Genomic DNA, 23056 nt, shown 5'->3' with positions numbered 1-23056 from the left:
ATAAACAGAGTTTGAAGAGCAAAACCTCCAGCGCAAAAAATGAAAGGTGTGTAATATTTTTACAGAGAAAATTGCTTTGCTACAATATAATGTGGCAATATTCCATCTGCAGGACAGTCATGTCTTCAGTCAACAGCAAAGAATTGTGAGTAAGCTCAAGTTAGAATTTTTGGATTTCACATCAAAAGATGAATAAGCAATTGTACAGTGTCAGCTTTTAATAATCTTTGTTTTTATGCATTGGTTGCATTTTATTGTTTTTTTCCTGATCTCCTCATTAAACCATGTAAAAAATGACATCAGCCATTTTTTCAAAGACCAAATACTTCTACCTCTTCCTGCATAATACACTAAGGCATCTTTTAGCATTTCAGCTTTCTGTGCCTCTGCTCCTTCTTGTAAACACAGCTACTCTTACATGGACTGCATGCGGCTGCTGGGTCTGGATGACAGTCTGGAGGAAGGCACCTCAGATCCCGTCACAACCAGCGGTGCATACCTGTCCCTCATTTACCTGCGCCACCTCAAACTCAGAGAGCTCCAGGTGAGGCGAACAGCTGCACATTCTGTTTTTTGGCTAGTTGAGGGTGCTTAGATGTGTATTGGATAATGTTGGCTTAAAATAATCATAAGTATAAGTGATGTTGCTTCAGTGAGATTTTATCTACACTCACATGTATCAAGCTGTTTGGAGTAAGAGAGCTGGTTTAGATAAAGTGTTCATTCTCTAAGATCCTGTTCTTATTCTCCCTGTCTGTAGCGTATCTCTCTTGGGCTGCTGAACTACCTGCGCTCTGTGGAGAGGACCTTGACCTTTGACCTGGCCGGTCTGCCCCTGGAGGAAAGAGAGCTGTGCAGCACTGCAGAAGAAGCAGGCTGGATGAACGCAGCCAGAGGGGGCAGCGGGGGGGCAGGAGGTCTTGGCTCGCTCCACTTCAGCCACAACACTCCTGTTGACTACAAGGTGAGGACATGTCACAGTCTGTCACGACCTATTCGTGGGATTCAAGATAGTGAAAATAGTTCATGCATTTGGTGAACAGGTGACTTCAGCTGTCTTACTGTCGTACAAACATATGTGTGTATCTTCTAAGCATGTATGGGATATATGCTTAGAATATTAGAAAGAAATGCTTAGAAATGCTTGGAATAAACGCTGCACACTGCTTCTTATGATTCCACAATTTCTTAAAGCTGCAAGAGGCAAGATCTTTATGAAAAAACACACCCGTCTTATCATCTTAAATCATAAAGTGGGGCCTGCAATCGAGAAGAGCATCCCATCTTTTCTAAGTGAGAAGCTGTAGATTTGTCTTATTTTCCCAAATGAAAGTCTGGTGTCAGGAAAAGTTAGAAACAGTCTTCTAGAAGACTGAGAAAGCTGGACTCACCAACTTCAGATCTTTTTCCTCTTTCGTCCCTTTGGCTTCCTTTGGTATAAAGCATCACAGACTGGCTGGTTGGTAAACATGAGTGTGCTGTGTGCAGTTTACTGACATCACTTTACATGATTTCTGGGTATTGAAGTTAAAATTTTTCAAACGGTTATCTCTCGATGCCATTTTGGGCAGCCAACGTGCAAACTGATCTATTGCAGCTTTAAATTATGTACAACGGTCCTTTATTTTATCCTGTGTGAGTAACTAACCTACAAAACCTGCCTAAAAGGTTTCATAGGGATGTACAGGTATGTACTGTATATTCTCTCTTGTTGCATCAAAGTGCATATATGACTTCTTCATATTCCAGGTCCATTGCTCAGAGTTCATGGAGTTTGCCGAGGTGGAGAACCTTCATGATTTTTACAGCGCTGAGGAGAGGTTCATCCACACCCAGGACCAGAGAGGGCTGTACATCGTGTATGATGCCGCTCTGAAGGACCTGCAGGAGCTGGAGAGCATGCTGGCTCTGGTTGGCTCCCACTACATCCAGAGAAACAGCAGCAAGCAAGTGGGAAAAGCTGCAGACACCCGCTCCTGGGCCGGGGCGGACGCAGACCGCGCTGCAGTGCTTCTGGACTTGTGGACATGTGAGACGGAGTTTCTGGAGAGCAAAGTGCAGGTATAGTGATAATAATGAATACTGTAGATAGATGTGATCATTTAAGTCTCTTAGTTGGCTGTTTCCTCACTTGCTTACTAGCTATGATGAATCATTTCCCTTTGAGCATAGATGGAGATATCATTTACTTTTAACTAGGCATGGGACAGTTGCCGATATTACTATACTGTATATCGCAGTAAAAAACAACAGACACTAATTTTTATGACCCTGACCACAGCGGTCATCACTGATGTTTTATTTTCCCCAAAAGAGGGAGCGCTCTAATAAATTGTTGTATTTATGTTGTTGTTAAAGTGGATGCAGGCCAGTAGCAATTTATTTAAGATACTTTTGACTTTATTTTAGATGCTGCTATTTCGATCTTTATTTGTGTTGTTTAAAATTATCCTATCCTAGTATTTTATAATTTTGCATTTTAAGAAAAAAGTCAAAGATCTTGTGATTGATATGATAAATTCATTTTTAAGTAATTTAAGCATATTACAGTGCTGTTTTTAAAGTTTTCATCTTTTTAATGATTATCAAGATAATAGTATATCAAAATAATTTTGTTCAAGAATAATCACACTATGAAATTTTCATATTGACACAGGCCTACTTTTAACACTGTTAAATTATGGTTTCCTCTTCACATCAAGCTCTTAAAGTCTTATTAATTGTTGGTGTTAATTGCTTACTAGTCACATTTCTCAACTAGAATATCTGTTTGCTTGCCTACTTTCTCACTTTCCAAGGCCAGTCATCCTCATGGAGCAAAAAGCAGTTTATCTTTTCACACTGTAACCTTGTGTTTTCTTATTCTCCAGCTCTTGAACTGTTACTATGAGGCCTACCAGCACACGTCGGGGACTGAGGAGAGGTTCGCTCTGGCTCAGATTATCACTGACATCATGCACAGCAGGCCACAGCTGGACCTGAACCAGGATTACTTTGTTCAGGCCTACAGGGCAGAGATGGCCTGCCTTCAGAGCCACCAGCAGCTGATCAGAGCAGTTCTGGACTGCCAGGTGAAAGCAAAAAGCATGAATGAATTAAATCTGTTTACTGTAGTGTTCAGCTTCTTTTTTCACACCAGCAATTAAGTCTTAAGCCTGCAAAGACCCTACAAGTGTTTGGTTGTTTGTGTTGATGTGTAAATGTGCAGAAGGGTGAGTGCACATGCGGATGTATGAAGGTGAATGTAGGGATTAGTGTGTGGATAATAAAACTAATCGTCTTTGCTTTTTTAAACACATAAATTGACTGATTATGTTGATGTTTAAGCAGCAGTGGTTGTATGTCCAAGACAAATTTCCCCTTTGATACTAATACAGCTTATCTTATTTAATATTGTTGTAATGTGTAATACAGCAAACTATATGAGTGTAATCTATACCCTGTATATTGTGACAGACTGTATTGTTTACTTCATCAGATTGAGCAGCAGCGGCAGTACCTCCAACGCATCTGGAGAGACGGCCAGACAGGCTCCGTTCAGGACTACGGCCTTCCTCCAAACTACGTTCCCAAACATCTGGTCTCACCTGGTGGCAGCAGGCAAGTGATAAATACAGCAGTAAGCACACGTATATTGGAGTCGGTTTCCTCCAGAAATTCATTATTTTTACAATACATTTCCTACGTGTGTGCATGGGTAGAAGCAACTAATTATATTTACTCATGTAACTGTAATTGTACTTCGCTACATTATATATCAGATCATAAATTGGCCAATTGTGGAGCCATTTGCAGTGAACAATCAGTCAGCAGAGAAGAGAATCTGTTTTTAATTGATCTGGTTTTACTTTGAATTTTTACTTTATTTTGTAATTTCCAATAACAAAATGTCCAACCTTTAAGAATTGCATGGGAAGTATCACATCTAACAACATTCTCTTTTCTAAAAATTAACTATAAAACATTTACTCTGAGTACACGTTAAATGAGCTACTTTTTAGTATTACTTCAGTAGATTTTTACACCAGTAGGCCTTTACTGATAGTAAAATATCAGCAAAGTAACAGTACTTGAGTAATTCATTCTAATTCATTCTAGTTCTCTTTCCACCACTGTTTTCGTGCATCTGTGTGTATGTTTGTGCGTCTCTGACGTCTCTGTGGTTTATCCTCCTCTGTTGCCCTGTTTGTATCCTGGTTACAGCTCTGCACTGATGAACACATTCCTTCTGGAGGTTCACCCGTCCCTCTGCCTGGCTTCTGAGGTGTATCATGGTTTATCCCAGGCTCACACTGAGCTGTGTCAGCTGCACAGAGCCAGGGGCGTCACTGAGAAACTCATCCTGCGACAGAAGCTCCTGCAGCAGGCCCTGCAGAGCTGGAACACCCTGGCCTCACCCGGGTCCTCATACAGCTCGCAAATACAAAAAGATGTATGTTTTTGTCTTTCTCAGGAATCTATTCAAATCAAATTAAGCAGCATAACTCAGTTCTAGTTTCTTTTCTTCCCCCTCACAGTTGTACTCGGATGTGTTTTTTGAGGACCCGATGTTGGTCCAAGATGTGGGTCTGTCTCTAGTAAGATCTGCTGAGGAGAAAGAGATGAAGCAGGGACGGGAGAAACAGCTGCATGCAGTGGAGACGCTCTCCAAGCTGCTGGAGCTTGTGACCCTTCGCCACCGCCTGATGGAGTCGGCCTCTGAAACGGCACATCTGGCACAGTTAAGCTAACGCGCACAGCGGGGTCAAATAGCATTCGCAAATAATTCTTAGAGGGTTTCTTGAAATAGCAGGGTGGGTGGAGCTTACCACACAGGACAATACATATGTGAATTTCCCTGATGAAAACCCTACATACTGTAAGTAGGTTAAAACAAATGTTAAGAATTATGTGCATATACTAGGTCTGGTAATATTACACCCAGACATTATCCAGTATCATTCATTAAGTCATGGGACACATTTGGTAGAAATCAACACTGTTGACTCTTTGAAGGGAGTTGCCTACTTGTAAGGGAAACTCTGTAACATTCAATAATTCTTTAAACCCCCCTAGGTTATACAGGAACTTGGCGTCGGAGCTCGGATTTGATGAGTTCCACCTGTATCTGAGGCCGGTGCAGTTTGAGCTCGCAGAACAAAAAGACAAAGCAGAGCAGAAGTCTGTGTTTATCACGGCCCTGCTGCAAGACAACAGCTCTGTGGACAGGTATTTTTGTGCTTAAGTCCCATAAAATTAAAGATACACACTGGCCATCTGAGCATGTGCAGGGTGCTGCTAACTTTCTCATGATGCTACCAGTCTTTCTTTTTGCTTGTTAGCATTACGAAGTGATCAGATCTTACCACATTCTCATCTGTTGACAGCAAAGACGGACAAATATGTAAAAGGCAATTGTCTAATTGAGGTCATACCTATATTTTGGAGCGCCTCCTTCTCCATATTTTTCATGGACTTTTTGGAAGCCAGTCTGTAGTTCTTGGCAGAGCGCCCAGCCGGGTTATAAGGAGCCATATCTGCAACACGTTCTTCACTAATATAGATGTCGAGATTTGTCTCACAAGCAATCTAAAAATATGTGCTTTTTAAGGGAATCTCTGAGCAGATGTGTATATCCTTCTAGCATGTTTTCCCTCAGTCTCGCCTCTCCATGTGCACTGTATCTATTGTTTCTACTTTTTTTTTTTTTTTACTGTATTGTTATATACATCACAAGAGCAGTGCAGTGTGTTGCAGAAGGAAATAAAGTGTGTTATCTGCCTCAGGTACACTCCATCCAGCCTGCCTCTGAGTATCCAGGAACTGGATGAGAACCAGATTGGGAGATTTAGCTTCAGCTCAAAAGAAGCTGTTGTTCATGTACGTTCAAATTAAATACTGGGGCTTTTATTGGGTAATGAATGAATGAATGAACAAATCAGTAAATCTACCAACCACTTGATTCATTTACTCTCTCTCCCTGCCTCTTCATAGCTTATGAAGAGACAGAGTATAGAAAACCTCCAGGTGACTCTGGCCTGTCAGGTTACACAGAAGAATGCCTTGATAAGTGCTGTGAAACAGGCTTGTTTTTGCCATTGGGCAGAGAGTGCGACAGCTTCAACTGAGGTGTGTATGGTGCATGCTGTAACATGGGTGAATTGCTTTTTAAATATTGCAGTTTGATTTGCGGTCAGGTTATTTCAGATTGGTTTCCATTTCATTCTTAGGGTCAAGAAAGCCTTCATTCTGATAGAGATGCAAAATCTGCAACAAGATTTGACGCCAAACTTGGAAGTGACACTGACAGCTTGCAGAAAAAGGCCGATAATTTACACTCCAAAGGACCCAAGAGAGCTGCCACTGGAACCAAGGAGAGGTCATTTTCACCACTGAAGAAGAAATCACATTAATGACGACTAACACCGTTTTTGTGCTGTAAATTTAATAAACCGAATCTTGTTTCTTATTCCAGGCTGATGGAAGCCTTTGTGTCCCTCCAGCTGGAAAAAGTGGGCCTGCGTGACGAGATGCTGAACTCGTTCATTAAGAAGAAACAGGCAGCGGGGGGTCTGATAAAACACCCAGTGAGTTACACACAGCGGTGGATCCTCAGGTGGCCGAGCGGGGGTGATAAATGTGATTCTCTGCCCGTGAAGTAAAACTAATTTCTCTCGCACCGCAGGATGAAGCAGCAAAGATCAAACGGAGGCTAATTCTCGAGTTTCTAAAAAAGTAAGTCTATTCAGAGCAGCAGCATTCCTTTTGTAGTCCTGTACATCAGATGGTTCATGGATGGATCATGTTTGTTCTACTGATGATTCGCCTGTTTCGCTCATTGTAAGTCACTTTAGATAAGAGCATCAGCTAAAATCTTGTGTCTGCCATTCTTTCCACAGATTCAGCGTACATATTTCTCAGTATTGTGTGAGAGCGCAGATTATCGCACATCACTACAGTCTAACCTCGCTTTTGGACGACATACCATCCGTCCGCCAGTCCCACTTCATGATTGGCCGAGCCAGCGAGCTGAAAGTCCTTTTGGATTCAGAGGTTGACCTTTGCCCTGACCCCAGGTACAACCAGCCTGAATACCAGGAAAAATATACAGCATGCTTTTATCATAGGCTACCTTATAAAGAAACAAGGGTCATGCCAGCAGGAGGAAAAGAGTGAGTATTTTGAGGGGGACAGGCTGTAGGTGTAGATTTACTGTAAATGTGACCTGCCGACTGGGAAAAGTAGTTACCATCAACCTCCTAGTGGTAATTACAAGTAGGATCTGTGGGATTTTTTTTGGGCTCTGATATCTCTCACTTGGTGTCTTAAATTGCGGAAGTGTGTCAACACAAGCAGTGAACATAGCAGGGAATACACCCATGTCAGCAGTCCAAGATAATAAAAAATCTAAATTGTCAGTTATAGTCACACCAATACAACCCAGTCTACTCATGAAAGAGAGAGTAATGTCTGATGGTTGATTTTAAATTCATAGATAGAATTATTTTGGATGTGGGAGTTCCAATGCATGAAACACATTAAGCTTCCAAGTTGTTGCAATGAGATGTCATTCTATTCTTATGCTTCTTCTGACATATATGACATGAACATGGCATTAGTTACAATGCATGCATACTTAGTACGGCCACTTTGCTTTGTGCCACGTTTCATTGGGTGTGTTCCAGGGTCAAGCATTGGGTTTCTTTAACATTATTTATGTAGACCTAATTTGCATTTTATCATTTTAGTCATTACATTATGCCTGTAGCTGCGGTTTTTAGTTCCTTTGATAGCCTTGGCCTTACACATGGGTGAGAGTCATAGAATCCACGTTTCCAGCGTTTTTACACTTTCATTATACAAAGTTTTTCCACAATAGATGATGAGTCAATGATTTAAATAGACTCCAGAAGAATTAACTTAAACTTCACAATCCGACGGTAAGAAAACCGTGTGGCTCCATGGCTCACAAAACTGAAACTAATTGTTCTCCTCCTCCAGCAGCCTACCTAATTAATGGTGCCCTATCTTTCTTAAAGCAACAGTCCACCTTAAGGCTACTGCTCCCACTGATTCCACACTGTCCCAAACAACACAAAGTCTGGAGAACAAAATTCCAAATCTTAGCCACAAATATATGCCTAAATAACATTATAATTCTAACATTACACAGTATATCCTCCACACAGCAAATATTCCCCACACCACATACAAAACCCAATGTCCATGTCTTGGCTCCCACAATGCCCAAATAAAATCCATAATCATATGTCTGGAAAATATAATTTTATTTGATAATTATGCTTTACTCTAGCAAGCTATCTCGCTAAGGGGCTACACCGATTGGGTTGTGATGGGGTAAACATTATTTGTTTAGACTACCACAGCTAAAGTTAGCAACTAAACTAACTTTTTCTTATTTCACCACTTTCCTCCATACATTGTTTTATTTGTCAAGATCTTTATAGGCTGACAGAGATAGGTAGGCCTAATATAATTTGTGAAAACCTGACACAGCCACCTTTCTTTTTCCATTCAGATGGAATGGAACTAGGAACAAAAATGAAATCGTGTCAGAATTTGAGAGTCAAATTTTTGCCCACATGTGATTTGGTCTCGCATCACAACCATCATGCATATTTGCATAATACTAAAATTGGCGGATGGGGAGTTTCGGGCAGTTTCACATCTTGTGAGGGGGGCCCAGAATTTCCAGCAGCAGCCTTGATAAGAAACTGCACACACACACAGACACAGACACACACATCATTCAATGCATGAAAACACAGGTGTGTTTGTGCAGATCACCACCAGCTCTTCCCCTGAACAGGAGCTTCCAGCCTCGGCCCCGGCAGTTGTTTTCTGCAGATGGAAAAACACTCCTCAACCTCTGGTACATCCCCCACTTCTCTGAAGTGCTCCGCATGTTCAAAACACTGGATATTTCGGTGAGACGCTAAAGCCCATCATCAAAACACTAGCCTATACTGCAGTAGAGTACATCATGTGTTCCCTTGCTTTCACTTTCATGTTATTTTCAAGAGTACAGATAATTTCAAAGGCTATAGTGCGTGCCCTAGATAAAATAGTCTTCATGAATAATTATTAGTGCTTGCTTTTGTCTCCCTTGGGTACCAGATGGATGGGGGTCTATGAGAACAATTCAGATAAATTATCAGTGTCACATAAGAGGATCCTAAAGTCACTTTCTCATACTTTCCAGTGATTGTCTAAACTCTCTGTCACTTATTTTATTGTCCTCTCTTCCCATCAATCTGGTTCTCCAAGCAGGTTAAACAAAATGTTTTTTGTTTTTTTTAGAATGCATTAGAATGCTGTATTCCTCCATTTTCTCCAACAGGCGTGTGACAAGGCTCTCCATCACACTCTGGAGATAGTGTCAGCCCTTCATGACATTGTCTGTTACCTGGTGAGTTTCTCCAGACTGGGAAACACAGACTCCCGCAGCCAGAGGAGAAGAGAGGAGGCGGCCGGCCCACATCTGGCAGCGGACTGGGGGGGAACTGAAGGCATCGGTAGGTCGACCTTACAAACAGAGCCACTGGTAGTACTGGTAATATTGACATAATATCAAAAACAAAATACCACGTATGTGTGCATACTAAGGGAAATATTCAAGTGTTTCACCTTTTTCATGCCAAAACATTTCCAAAATTGACACGTATTCAGTGTTTCGCCCAGAATTGTATTCTTGTCAGGGTGGAAAAGCCTCTGAAACAACATTTAAATCATCATGCGACACTGAAACTCTCCATTGAAACATGCAAATTAAATTCTTTCAGGGTTAGCAGCTCTTTAAGGCACCAATTCAATACCAGGGAAAATCTGATGTGATACATTAGACCTTTAAATGAGAATTATATTACAGAAAATATTATTGGGAAAAAAAAGTTAAAATACAATTAAATTTCATTGCAGGTTTTTTGATATCCAATATTTAATAAGGCCAATATAAGCCTGATATATTGGCATAGCAATACATAAGTCTAACACCAGTGCATACGTGTTCAGATGTATTCCAAAAATATATCATATTATATATTTGATTTAACCAACTTTTCAATATTCTTCGACATATATTTACATGTGTAAAAATATTCATTTGATAATGGTATTTACTAATACCTTTATGAAACTAATATATTGATCAGTATGTACATGCATGTGGAAAATCAGATGACTGTAATCTCACTACATGTGTTTCTCCTCACCTCTGGGTGCTACAGGAGCAGAACTGCAGGAGATCCAGCGGCAGGTTGCCGGTCTGTCTGATCCCAGCAGACCGGAGGCTGTCGGCCGTCTGCTGCAGCTCCGCAGGCAGGTGCTCCTCCTGCAGTTTGACACGGCTGTCAGGCAGCTCATCAGGTGAGCTGGGCTGGGACACATGTGGCTGCTGAGATGTTCAATATGCTGTATATATGGGTGCATCTATACAGTGAAGAACATCAGGTCAGCTGAATGTCACCATGAGGAGTTGAATTTGTCTGATTTCATGAGTCTTGTACAACTCATTCCAGTCACTGGGAGCAGCAAACTGGAATGAGTTGTACAAGACTCATGAAATCAGACAAATTCAACTCTTTCTGCCTTGAAAAATTATTGCAGATATTTACAGGCACACATGCGACTGTTTCTCAGTCAAATGAATACACTAACTTCTCTATGGGTGCTACTGTTTTTGTTGCATGTTTTAATTGGTTTATTGATGATGTTCTTGTTGTTCCTGGTCTTATTTGTTCTGCTGTTTGCTGTCTCCAAGTCCTTATGTGTGTTTGTCCAGCTTAATTCCTGTGCTGCTTTACAGCTACATTACTTTTTTTTATTGTGTTTTCTGCATACTGCTAGCATTCTTGTCTTGTCTCCCTATTTGTTTTGTTGTTTTTTTCCTTTCCCCCAATTCCCCATCAAGAGGCCTTTTGCCTCTTGCCAAGTCGTCATTGTAAATAAGAATTTGTTCTTAATTGACTTGCCTGGGTAAGAAAAAAAAAATGTTGCAGGAGGTCTGATTTAGTGGCTTTTCCATATTGTCTAATTGTGTGTGTTTGTCCCATGTTTAAAGCAACCTGTCATTCCCTACTTTACTTTCTTATTCTACAGGAGCTCTAGTAAAGTTGGGGTTAAACATTGTGTTGTATAATTGTACTGTAGGGTGATGATTTAGGTCAGATGCAAATCAGTTTGAATTATGTCCTTATTTTATATTGTACTCTCAAACCTCTTCCTTTGTCATGTTTCTGTCCATCAGGGAGGCGTTCCTCTCCTCTGGTGACATGGTGTCTTACCAGAGTGTGAGTGACAACATGGCTGCCGCCCTTCCTCTGCTAAGTGACAGCATCCGAACGGACGTGTGCCGTCCGCTGCCTGTTCCTCAACCTCTGGACACTCAAGGCTGCCAGGTTTGTTTAATTATATCATATCAAGTCATGTATGCCATTTAGTGGACACTTCTATACACTTAACAGGACTGTGAGTGCTTTCATTTTGGGTTGGGGCGTCCTCAGTGAGATTCAAACCCCTAATCCAAGGCAAATGTGTAGAAGATGTGTAGAAGTACATGATCAAGATCAAAGGAAATGTACAATATTGTATTTCTCTCATTTTGCCATCCTCTCCAGGCACAAAGACTGTATCCATGGAGAAGTTTTACAGCTTGTCATGGATTGCTCCCACTGGATGTTTGGGACGTCCCGCCCATCGAATACTGCATGCAGGTTCACTATCTAACATGTTCCTGTTTTGTTTTTGTTTTTCACATCTCTCTCTCTTGGATTTCCTTGTTCAAGTTCAAATTTAGTGTCACGTTGGAAGTTGAAGTGTACAGCACTGAAAAATATTAAGGAAAACACCTCAATTAATCCAAAATGTATATAGACTCACTTAATAAATACATACTTAATAAATGCACAAACAATATTCAGTGTACATGTGTTTGTGTGCAGCTGTGTCTGAGCGGTCTGAGCGAGCGCAGCAGACTGCAGGCCAACGCAGCGCTCCTCGGAGTGTCTCTGCTCATGGAGGACGTCCTGAACAGTGGAAGGAGGGCGGAGCCTCTTCGTCTCCATGGCAACAAGGATGATTATGGAAAACCTAATGAAGTAAGAGTATGTTTATAAGCTGTTACGCAAGTTATGTATGTATATATATGTATCTATCTTTTTTGTTTATTCATTCATTTATTCTTTCGTTTGTTCATTCATTCACTCCTTCATTCTTTCTTTATTTGGTGCAGAAGTCTCAGTGAAATTAAAAAGAGAGACTTCAGAAGAGACCTGGCCAAGAAAGTACCATCAATGACAAACTTATAAAATATATATATATATATATATTTTTTACACATACATATATCAATATGTATGCATAATATTCTCTACTGTATACCTTAACCTTATGTTTACAAATTGTTATATTTTTATATATAGAACACATTTAATATTTGGTAATTCATATTTAAGTAAGAAATCAAGACTGCTGCTACCATCTGTTAATTAGGACTGTAAATAAATCCATACTGTATAAGTAATCTATGCTCTTTACTGTACTTCCACTCTTACAGTCTGCTTGGAGTTGTCGGCTGCATATGTTTATATAACCACATAATTATTTAGATTTTATTTTATTGCTTTTATTGCTATTCTTTTTATTGCTTATCTTATATTCTATTTTTGTACTTTGTACTTTTTTTTTCCATGCTACATTCTATCCTATCTCATTACTTTTGCTGCTACAATGACCCAGTCTCCACAGGGGGATCAATAAAGTTTCATCTCTCATCTCATCTCCTCTCATCTCCTCTCATATCCTCTCCTCTTTCTTCTCTTCTCTTCTCTTCTCTTCTCTTCTCTTCTCTTCTCTTCTCTTCTCTTCTCTTCTCTTCTCTTTCTTATCTCACATTACATCCATGCCGTGAACGCAGTGAGACTGTGCATTGGCCTTAACTTAACTTACATACGTTTGTCTCTTCATTCCAGGAGGATAAAGGCTGTTTGGAAGCTGAAGAAGAGGGAACATGTGTGTCAGATACTGTGGTTCCTCTTCAGGATCCGGTCCAAGTCCAGTCTGTGCTGAGAGGCTTCCTGCTGCTGACAAAGCAGCTTCAGGTCTTCAAGGAGAGCTGGGCTCGAAGACGTCTGGGTGTCGAGGTGATCAGTACACCCAGACTTTATAGACAGTTTGTCAAACTTTACAGGTAAGAACCTCACTTCGGAAAAAAGTGAGCTTTTAAACAGAGTTAGATGAAGATATTGGCCTTTTAGTAAATGTAGGATTTTTGCCAGTTATGCCGTGTGTAAAACCTGCAATTCATTTTTTTTCTTTGTACATTTTATTTATTAATTGAATTGTTCAGTCATGTTTTTTTGTAAATGTAATCTTCATTTTAACAGGCCTTATGTATCCCTGAGTTTCCCTGCCATTAAATAGGTGCAGTTGAGAGTTTTAGTGTACCACGATGGTCTAGATGCTGTTTCAGATGCTTTTCCTTCCTGACAAGAATAAAATTCTGTGGGGAAAAACACTGAATACAAATTTTTTGGCATGAAAATGGTCAAATTATTTCTTCTCTGTTTTTACTTGCTTTTCAGAGCTGAAATCTTTGACACCAGCATGAGAGCTTTGGCTCACCAGATGGGAAAAGAGAGAGAGTACGAGGCTTTAACTTCCAGCGACCAGTCTCTCCTGCCCCCTCCTGGAGCTTCAGAGGTTGATGTCAAGCTGTGGCAGGTAAACTTCTGCAATTAAACCTCACAATTATGGCCTCATGTCTTCACAACTAAACCTTAATAACAACAATAATATCTACTACTACTAATACTAATAACATATTTTATTTGTATAATGCTTTTCAGTGTGCTCAGAGGCACTTTACAAGGTTACTAATGCGGTTTATTTTATTTATTTTGCACACGTTAAAACAAAATGTGTGGGGAAAAAAGTGAAATAGAAAAGAAATATAAGTGTGCAGGTGAGGTGAGAAACCCACTCAGGGGTTACAGAGGTACGGCAGCATATTGATGCCACAGTGGGAAAAAAAAAAACGGCTCAGTATCTCGTTATAACGAGATCTTTTTCTCGTTATAACAATATATTTTCACGTTATGACATCTTTTCTTGTTATTATGACATACCAACTTATCTATAACGAGAAACTTTTCTCGTTATAACGACATACCAACTTATCTCGTTACAACAAGAAACTTTTCTCGTTATAACGAGATACCAAGAAACTTTCAAATGCTGTTATAATGAGAAAAAAAATATATAGCCAAATGAGAAAACAGCCTATGGACATCGGGGAAATTGAGAATGTCTCGTTTACACGATTTAATCAAGTTGACTAGACTCATGGAATGAGACAACTCAGCAACAATCAGACAGGGGGTCTGGTCTTCATGTTACATGGATCCATACCATAAACACATATGAGCACGCACGCACACGCACACGTACGCGCGCGCACACACACACACACGCACACAATAAACTCTTACACACACAGTCACATAAGAAATCAGTATGGTGTTACGTCTACAACATATAATGGGATGCTGGATGGTACAAGCTCCACACTGCATCAACAATAAACTGCACAAACATTTCACAATGCTCAGCACTGCAGCCAACTGGCTAATACAGTCAACTCAACTTATCCTGACTCAGACACAATCAATATCTCGTTATAACGAGAAAAGTTTCTCGTTATAACGAGATAAGTTGGTATGTTGTAATAACGAGAAAAAGATCTCGTTATAACGAGAAAAGTTTCTCGTTATAACGAGAAAAAGATCTCGTTATAACGAGAAAAGTTTCTCGATATAACAAGGTTCTGAGCCGATTTTTTTTTCCCACTGTGGCATCAATACGCTGCTGTAATAGAGACCTCACTTAAAAAAAGAAAAAAAAAACTCTGTCTCAGCTTCACAGGCTGCTGGAGAGCACTGAGTGTGACATGATCAGAGCGGTTCAGAGGAGGATCAACAGAGAGCTGACGCTGGTGATGTCAGAGCAAACCCAACAAGACACAGGCCTCCCTACAGGTACCCAAACACTACAGGGAGTCTCTCATTTAATACCAAAGCTCAAAGAAAACATACCTAAAAAGGATAGAAGAGAATCACAGTAAAAATCTCTTGTGTCTGGTCAGAGCTTTGGAGAAAAGGCCCAGTGAAGTTCAGTCTGTCTCCTGAGCGACCGCAGATAGTGGAGACGTTCGTCCAGCAGCTGATGGAGGGAGCTGAGCGGGCGGAGGGACAGGTGGGGAAAAAGTTACTCTACAGGCCAAGATATACACAGACACTGGAATCTGTCTTTCCACAAATACCTTGTAAATATGGTTGGGTAGTAATGGTATACTTGTAACAGTGCTGTGTATTCTAAATACAAAAAAACTATCTGTATTCTGCCACGTTACCCCAAAAAATTATGTATTCTGATTACAGATACTTGTGAAAAATTATAATAATAACTTTATAATAATCATAACTTTATTTATATAGCACTTTTTTTTTAAAACAGAGTTACAAAGTGCTTTACAAAGCCATCACATTAACAATCAGAACAAAACAGAAAAGTAAGAATGGAATTAAAAAGAGGCACACAAATGTAAAAACAAAAGAACATAAAAAGAGTCAATCAAGTATTAAAAGCAAGTCTAAAAAAGTGAGTTAGAGTTAATAGTGAATTAGAGGATTGCTTCTGTCAGTACCTTTAAAGTGAAAGCAAGAAATTCTATATCTTCATAAAATGAAGGCACAGAATAATTTGTGTTTGTATGAAAATTTTTTCACTTTTCTTATCTGTAATTTTATACCTCAAATATGGCAAAGTAATCTGAAAGTACATTACTGAGTTTGGATAATCCCTTGGATACTGATTACAGTTTTGATGAGGTAACTAGTAACTGTAATGGAATACATTTTTAACACACAGAGCCTATACAGTATATGCATGCATTTGCTCTCTTGTCCTTGCTGCCTTGCTCAGTGGCACTTTGGCAGGGCTGGTATGCACAATAGATGTAACACCAGCCTCTACTGTGTTCTATTGTATAACAGACAACCTGCCTTGCTGTTGTATTTGTTGTATTTCACATGTATAGCGTAACTTCTGTTCTCAGGATGGGACTAAGAGCATTACTGCATTTTCTAATTAGCCTCATTGTTCTTGCGCTTCTATTCAAATGATGTGTTTTACATACTGAGTGATGGTTTTCATAATATGAATGTTTCTTCCAGCTGAGGGTCTCTGAGGCTCACCTCCAGCAGTGTCTCTCTGCTCTGGGCTGTTGTGTGATGGAGCGAGAGCGCCGCAGCTTTCTGCTTTACTCACAGTTTTACGAACAAATCCTGCAGCAGGAGACTCAGCTTCTGTACCACAGAGAGCAGGTACTGTGTGGATTTGTTTGTTCGAGTTTTCCCTGGAAAAAAACAACCAGACACCGGGTGTTTAGAACAGCAAATGTGAAAGCTTTCTTTCTGGTGTATGATATTTAATTTATTTATATGAAAATGTTGCGGGTAATTACTTTAATATGTCATATGTTGTCATCATTGAGTTTATACCCTTTACCATTTTTTTTTTCATTTCAGGATTTAAAGAATCTTGAGGATTCTCAGTTTCAGACAAGCAACCCTCACAAAGAGGTACCTGTATACTTAGATATATCTTTGGGACACACACACAATAGAGAAAAACATGTCAGATAGTGTGAATTTAATCCTCATATCAGTTTTTGTTTTACTTTATGTACTCAGGGGATGTTAGCTGAGCTGCTTCATGCTCATACAGTTACACAAACTCACACCTGGGAGCTTTCTTCTATTTCTATTGCCTCAGCTCTACTGAAGCAGCTGGGGTTAAAGGGTTAAACTCAAGGGAAATCTGAGTTTTTGCAGGGGAGGAGAGTGTTTCTTGTCTCTGTCTCTCTCTCAGTAACGGTTATAACTTGGGTCCCATAATATAAACCGTGTTGGTTTACTCTGATCTTGTTCCACAGGTGTCTGTTTTGTGTCGTGGGATGATGCTGCAGATCTCGGCCCTGCAGGCCCGGATCGCTCAGCTGGAAGAGGAGAACAGGAGTCTAGAGAAACACCTCAGTCTCAAGTTCAAACAACGCTACGACCCTTTGGTCCGACAACTCTTCTCCACTTGCATCAAGCTAAAGGTGTGAAATTTTATCTCATATATTTTGCGTGTTATACAAATTATGTAAATGTAGAGTTTCTTTCCAAAATGAGATGTGAGATTCAAAAATGTGTCAAAAACCCAGATGATTCTATTTTCATAAAACTGTTTTATAAGCAAGTCTCAAAATGACTTTAATAGTAACCCATAATATTTACATTTTTTTGTTGCAAAAGTTATATAAACCTCCGTATTTGCTCTATTCTTATTTGTATTCTATTTTTTTTCACTGTATCTACTGCTACTATTTGCTGCTGCAGTGGCCTAATTTAAAGTTTCATCTCACTTCTTACTCACTCTTTGACTTTTATGATCTTTATTTATATCCTTGTCATCTGTCTGTATCTCAGGCCAGGCTTGATGAGAACCAGCGGCGAATGGAGCAGGATGTGAGCGTGACGGTGAGCAGAATAAGGGAAGAAGGAGTGGACAAAATTATCAAGCTCAAGAAGAAGTACGGCTCCACCAAAGACAACGATGATCTCTGTCTCACACAGCTGAAGGTACAATAAGCAAGAATCTGTTCTATAAAAGTAGATAGGCATCTGAGTTTGGTCTCATAGATATAATATAGGTTATAATATACTTTTTCTTGCATGAACTGAATGTTTACATGTTTATTTACGTGTTGAGAGACTTTCATGACTCTTGTCCCCTTGAAACCTGTTCCAACCCATTCTACGATTCAAAAATATGTCACTGAGAAAATATGCATTCATTTCTTCATACATACAGTTTTAAATATACTTTTTGCAGACACCTACATTGTCCAACCAGAGCGTTAATAATAATAATAATAATAATAATAATAATTGATTACATTTATATAGCGCTTTTCTAAATCCTCAAAGTTACATTCATAACTCACACTTCTCTCTTTTATACTGATTTTCTGCCTGTTTGTTAGAAGGAAGAAGTCCATGAGCTGAACATGGAGAACAGCCAGCTGACTGTCCTGCTCTGTAAACTGAAGGCTCTGGCTCACTGGAGGCAGGTGGTGGGTCAGGGAAAACTACACAGTCAGCTGCTGCAGAGTCAGCAGGTAAGGAGGAGAATGGCGAAAAATTGTTAGGAAATCAAATCGCACCAAACCTTATAGGTTACATTCCCTGTAGAGAGGAAACAAGTGCAACACAGAGAATGTGTGACATCTTTCTTTGTTCTATATGTTTATCTATGTATCTATCTATCTATCTATCTATCTATCTATCTATTTCATTTTACACACATGCTTTTATTTAATTTGCTTTTACCCATTTTATTTTTGTTATTTTTCTGCCTGTTATGTACTTAGTTAATCTTGTTTTGTGTCTGTAATTGCATTTTTAGCGCTTATCTTACCAGTTTTTATTTATTGTTATCACTTATAAAGCATCTTGTGACACTTTTTTGAAAAGTGCTAAATAAATAAAGTTTATTATTATTATTTTGTGTTGTCCAGAGAGAGATTGCCTGTCACACGGAGGCCCTCAGAGTGAAGATGATGTCAGAGAAGGAGGTGGCTTTACTGCAGAAGGAGCTGGAAGCCACAAAGCAGGCCTTGACCCGGTGTGAGGCAGAGAGCAGCAGCACCAAGAGGCTGCTCAGCAGAAAGGTACACACACACACGAGAGCTGCTCGTGCATTTGCATATATGTTTCTGAGTTACTAATGCTGTGTAGAGCCAATGCAGTCATGTATTTAGAAGCAAATAGATTACGAAGAAGAGAGTTCACATATTTTGCAAGTAAAACTCTGCTTTACCTGACAGATGTTCAACCCATCAGGGCCTCATCAGTGTGAAATAAACCAGGACTTTACTTGCAAAATGAGTGTGAATCATCTATAAATGTATGAAAATGCCAACTGTTCTAGATCTATTTTTGTTTACATCTAGTTACTATCGCATATGTAAAATTCAACTGATAACTATTTTCCCATGAATGAACTCCTACAATTAGTCATATCTAACATGTACTTACTCACTGACTTAGTGGGGCTGCAATAGAGAACAGTGTCCCATCCCTTCTAATTGAGATGCTGTAGATGCACTTTTTTGCCCAAATGAAATTCTAGTGTCGGTTATGGATACTGGAGGGAAATCTTCTCCACTCAAAGGAAGTGACAAATTGAAACTTAAGTGTGAAATACAAAGCTTGCTACTAAACAACGGCAAGGAAGCGCTCTGTCCAGAGAAATCTGGACTCACCTACATTAGATCTTTTGCCTCTTGTCACTTTGGTTTCCTTTGGTGAAAACAGACCGGCTGGGTTGGTAAATATGATTGTGCTGTGTGCAGTTTGCTGACATCATGTTACAGGATTTCTGGGTATTAAAGTTCAAACAGTTTTCAGCTACTTCTCACTGCCATTTACAGCCTCCAGTGTGTGAAATTGCTGCATGCAGCTTTAATTAATTTACTAATTATCCATTAATACTTGTTCAAAGACAGAGTTGCTCCAGGTGGCGAGGCATCAGTCTGCCCAGGAGGCCCGCAGCAGGCAGGAGCTGGACAGCCACCGAGAGCAGAGCCTGGAACAGATGAGAGCCGACATGGAAGACAGAGACCAGCGGCTCCAGGCCCTCAGAGACCAGCTGGACAGAGGCAGCAGGAAGAGCCAGTTACAGAGGCAACGCAGCGCCAAACACATCCGACAGGTTCATCCATGAACTCATTAGACAGACGTGCTCCTGTAACACATGAGAACTGTATATCACTGCTGTCAGAGAAAAAACACATCTGCATAAAATAGTTTTTCAAGAATGAAGGAAAAATGCCTCTTTTCTCATTGGAACCTGCATTTTTGAAATCGCACAATGGGGTTTCAACGGGTTTGAAGAGCCCTATGATTACTAAACATTACATTACATTACATTACATTTAAGCCTTTATTTCATGGCTTAAAAGAACATATTGGGAATAACTCATGCTGTGGCTTTCTTCATGGAGTAGCACCAAACATGAAGAACAACATTCTTTACCTAAAAAGCGGCTTGGAACTTTTTTCAAAACAGATATGACTTTCAATTCATGTAAGCAAAACAAGGAAAAAAATAAAATTTCAGTTCAAGGAATAAAATCACAACTGTTTTTTTTTCTCTTAACAGTTGCAATATGCTTAAGTAATTTATCATTAATGTGAACTAGACTACTGCACCATTAACCATACTGTGTTGGATCTAGGTGAAGAGCCAGCTTCATCAGGAGCGCTGCCTCAAACAAGAGGCTTTTCAGCAGGTGGATAAGCTGCAGAGCCAGGTGAACGATGTATCAGCTCTCTCCAGGTGCGCCTCTACGCCAGGTAAGTGCCTGGGAATTTGTTTCTTCACATATCCATCTGAGACACATATACAAGTGTGTGTTTTACCAGATGGGTCAAAGCGCATGGTTAGCCAGCAGATGGGGGTTCAGTGTTTTACTCAAGGACACGTCAACAGGGATCAGCAGTGGAAAAAGTACTCCAATCCTAGTAGCAATACCACAATGGAAAAAATACTCCAGTAAAAGTAAAAGTTCTGCATTCAAAAGTTTACTTAAGTAAAAGTATAGAAGTATTAGCAGTAAAATGTACTGAAGTATCAAAAGTAAAAGGACTCATTCTGAAGAACAGTCCCTTACAGAGTGTTATACTATTGATGCATTAACCTATAAGTATTTGAATGTTGTAGGTCTAACTGCTCCATAAACTGGAGTAAAAAGTACAATATTTCCCTCTGACATGTGGAGTAAAAGTATAAAGTCTCACAAAATGGAAATACTCAAGTAAAGTGCCAGTACCTGAAAATTGTACTTAAGTACAGTGCTTGAGTAAATGTACTTTGTTACTTTCCACCTCTGACAGGGACAGATACATTAGGGAGTGAGCCTGCGACCCTCTGGTTACAGGAGGGTTTTTTCCATTCGCTTGAAATGACTCCACTTGCTATTTCACTCAAGATTCTCTTTTTCTGTCCTTTCTCTCTTCCATCACAGGGCAAAGCAAGACTTATTACACTGCGTCTCTCAGCAGATCGAGTGCTAGAACTCCCTCAGCAGGTACTGTTCCCACCACAGCATCATAATTATACCTTCATCTCAGAAAAACCTGGGGGAAAAAAAATCACAATTTGGCATGAGCTGCACTTTATTAACTTTATTATCTTGTGAGCAATGCCTTGATTTGTAGCTGCTCGTGTACTTCAGGGGTAAAATCAAGGCCATCAGAGTGTTCAGATACTCGAAACGCTTCTTTTGATTACATTTTAAATTCTATTATAGATTATATTTTTGCCCAGCAGAGTGGAACAGCAAAGCAGAGTCTCTGTTCTCTGGTCTATTTCTGTCTCAGGTCCGCTAAAGGCCAGTCAGCAGCTTGCTCTCCAGCTCGGCAGCCATATGAATGACGCCACTCTGCAGGACTTTGCTACTGAACCGAGCCACCGGAGAGCACCACCAGACGCTGCCTGGAGCCATTTTAACACCAAGCTAGACAGACCCAAAGCAGTGAGTATACTCCAGAACAGCAGTGGAGTGTAGTTAACTAAGTCCACCCAGCAATTAGATGGAGTCAAGTTTCAAAAGAATATCGCAGCACAGTCTGGGGAAGAGGGCAACACTTGCTCAAAGTATAAAAATAAGTGTCCAGCAGTAGTGCAGTGGACAGGACAGGACGCCCTCCACTCTGCACCTGCTGTGTTTGGATCAACTACCAACACAACTTTCTCTCCTGCAGCTCTCTCTCTCTCTCTGTAAGCCTTCCAGTTGTCTCAGTAAAGACAAGTGGAGTGCACTGCCCCAAAACACTTTGTATTTTACTAGATTCATGCAACATACAAACCTATTTTTTAATGAGGTAATGCAATAAGACTGTTTTCATACTTTGAGCAAGGGTCATACCATCCTCGGATAAATACACAGAGGAGTAAAACTGAGTTATTAGAGAACATGCTTAGTATGGCTGGGAACAGCATGTTGTACTAGGCCATCAGAGCTTAATTTGTGTCTTTGTTACTGTTTCAGGATCCTTCTCGCCTGCGTGTTGTGACTGCTGAGACGCTGTTGCCAAATCTCTGAAGTGGAAGCCTTTCAAATGTAATTCAAGTTGTTAAAGTTGCGGCTCACCCATCAGGAAATTAACCCCGGGTTGACTTCTTGGGCAAGTTAGACGGCTGTTAGCTTGTGTCTGCTGTTTTACATGCAGTGTGCATGCCTGCAGTGTTTTCTGTGCTGGCCTTTGCAAACCGAGTTGAATGTTGAGTGTTGTTTTCTTTAGGCCTACTGTGTGTTTTTACTTTGCAGCAAGGTACGGTCCAATTCAGTATTCAGCGTTCACCATGCTATTGCCAATGCCAAGATCTAAACCTGCCAGAGGGTTTTATTCATTTTGATTCATTTCACAAGCCATTTTATTGTCAATATATTCACAGCTTTTTAAAAACTCATGTGTCTTGCCTTCAAAAATCAGTGCAGCAGCATTATACTGCTTTGGTCCCTCTTTCAGTCTTTCCTTACACTTGCTTTTTCATGTAAAATTGATTGAATAATAAACCAATTTCTATCCACTGCGAATAAACAAAATACTGTCAATCAGTTTCAATCAAATACTGTATTGGATCAATCCTTGATTTGATCAAGGAATATCTTAACAGTAATGTTACTATTACGATTACTTGTGCATCAGTTACATTATCAACACAGGGTTCCCACACTCACTGGGACATCAAATTCAATGACTTTTCAATGCCTTTCAAGGTTTCGTTTGTTGAAATTCTGAAAATTGGAATGTTTTGGGGTAAGACATGACATTGGTCAAAATTAGACATCATAGAGGTCTCATTTTATACTCATGATCTTGTAAAGTCAAGAAATCATGTTGAAATCCATTTTAAACCTGCTGCTGTATCAGCGCAAATCTCCATC

The 23056-nt window shown here is 40.0% G+C and overlaps 1 protein-coding gene across 1 annotated transcript; it reads left to right on the top strand.

The window, feature by feature from the left end:
• Positions 1–119: 119 nt before the first annotated feature.
• Positions 120–22838, top strand: LOC139648398 (uncharacterized). Its single transcript, XM_071524509.1, is given in 36 exon segments — positions 120–145; positions 409–544; positions 761–964; positions 1750–2061; positions 2871–3071; positions 3479–3600; positions 4204–4432; positions 4518–4720; positions 5056–5208; positions 5766–5859; positions 5974–6063; positions 6210–6358; positions 6455–6566; positions 6665–6714; positions 6879–7055; positions 8810–8927; positions 9341–9515; positions 10227–10365; positions 11246–11396; positions 11616–11711; positions 11940–12116; positions 12972–13186; positions 13581–13719; positions 14912–15032; positions 15140–15249; positions 16230–16379; positions 16584–16637; positions 16991–17158; positions 17529–17681; positions 18086–18220; positions 18620–18772; positions 19606–19815; positions 20342–20459; positions 21131–21193; positions 21486–21640; positions 22157–22838. Coding segments are annotated over 36 exon segments (5112 nt in total). The 3' UTR covers positions 22211–22838.
• The last annotated feature ends 218 nt before the right edge of the window (positions 22839–23056 follow it).

The sequence above is a fragment of the Centroberyx affinis genome, unplaced genomic scaffold (assembly GCF_046629955.1).
Source record: "Centroberyx affinis isolate AG114_WGS23_722 - 3 ecotype Tasmania unplaced genomic scaffold, CSIRO-AGI_Caff_v1 ptg001198l_1, whole genome shotgun sequence".
NCBI classification, from domain to species: Eukaryota; Metazoa; Chordata; class Actinopteri; order Beryciformes; family Berycidae; genus Centroberyx; species Centroberyx affinis.
The sequence above is the reverse complement of the archived record's forward strand: the minus strand, read 5'-3'. Positions and strand labels throughout refer to the sequence as shown.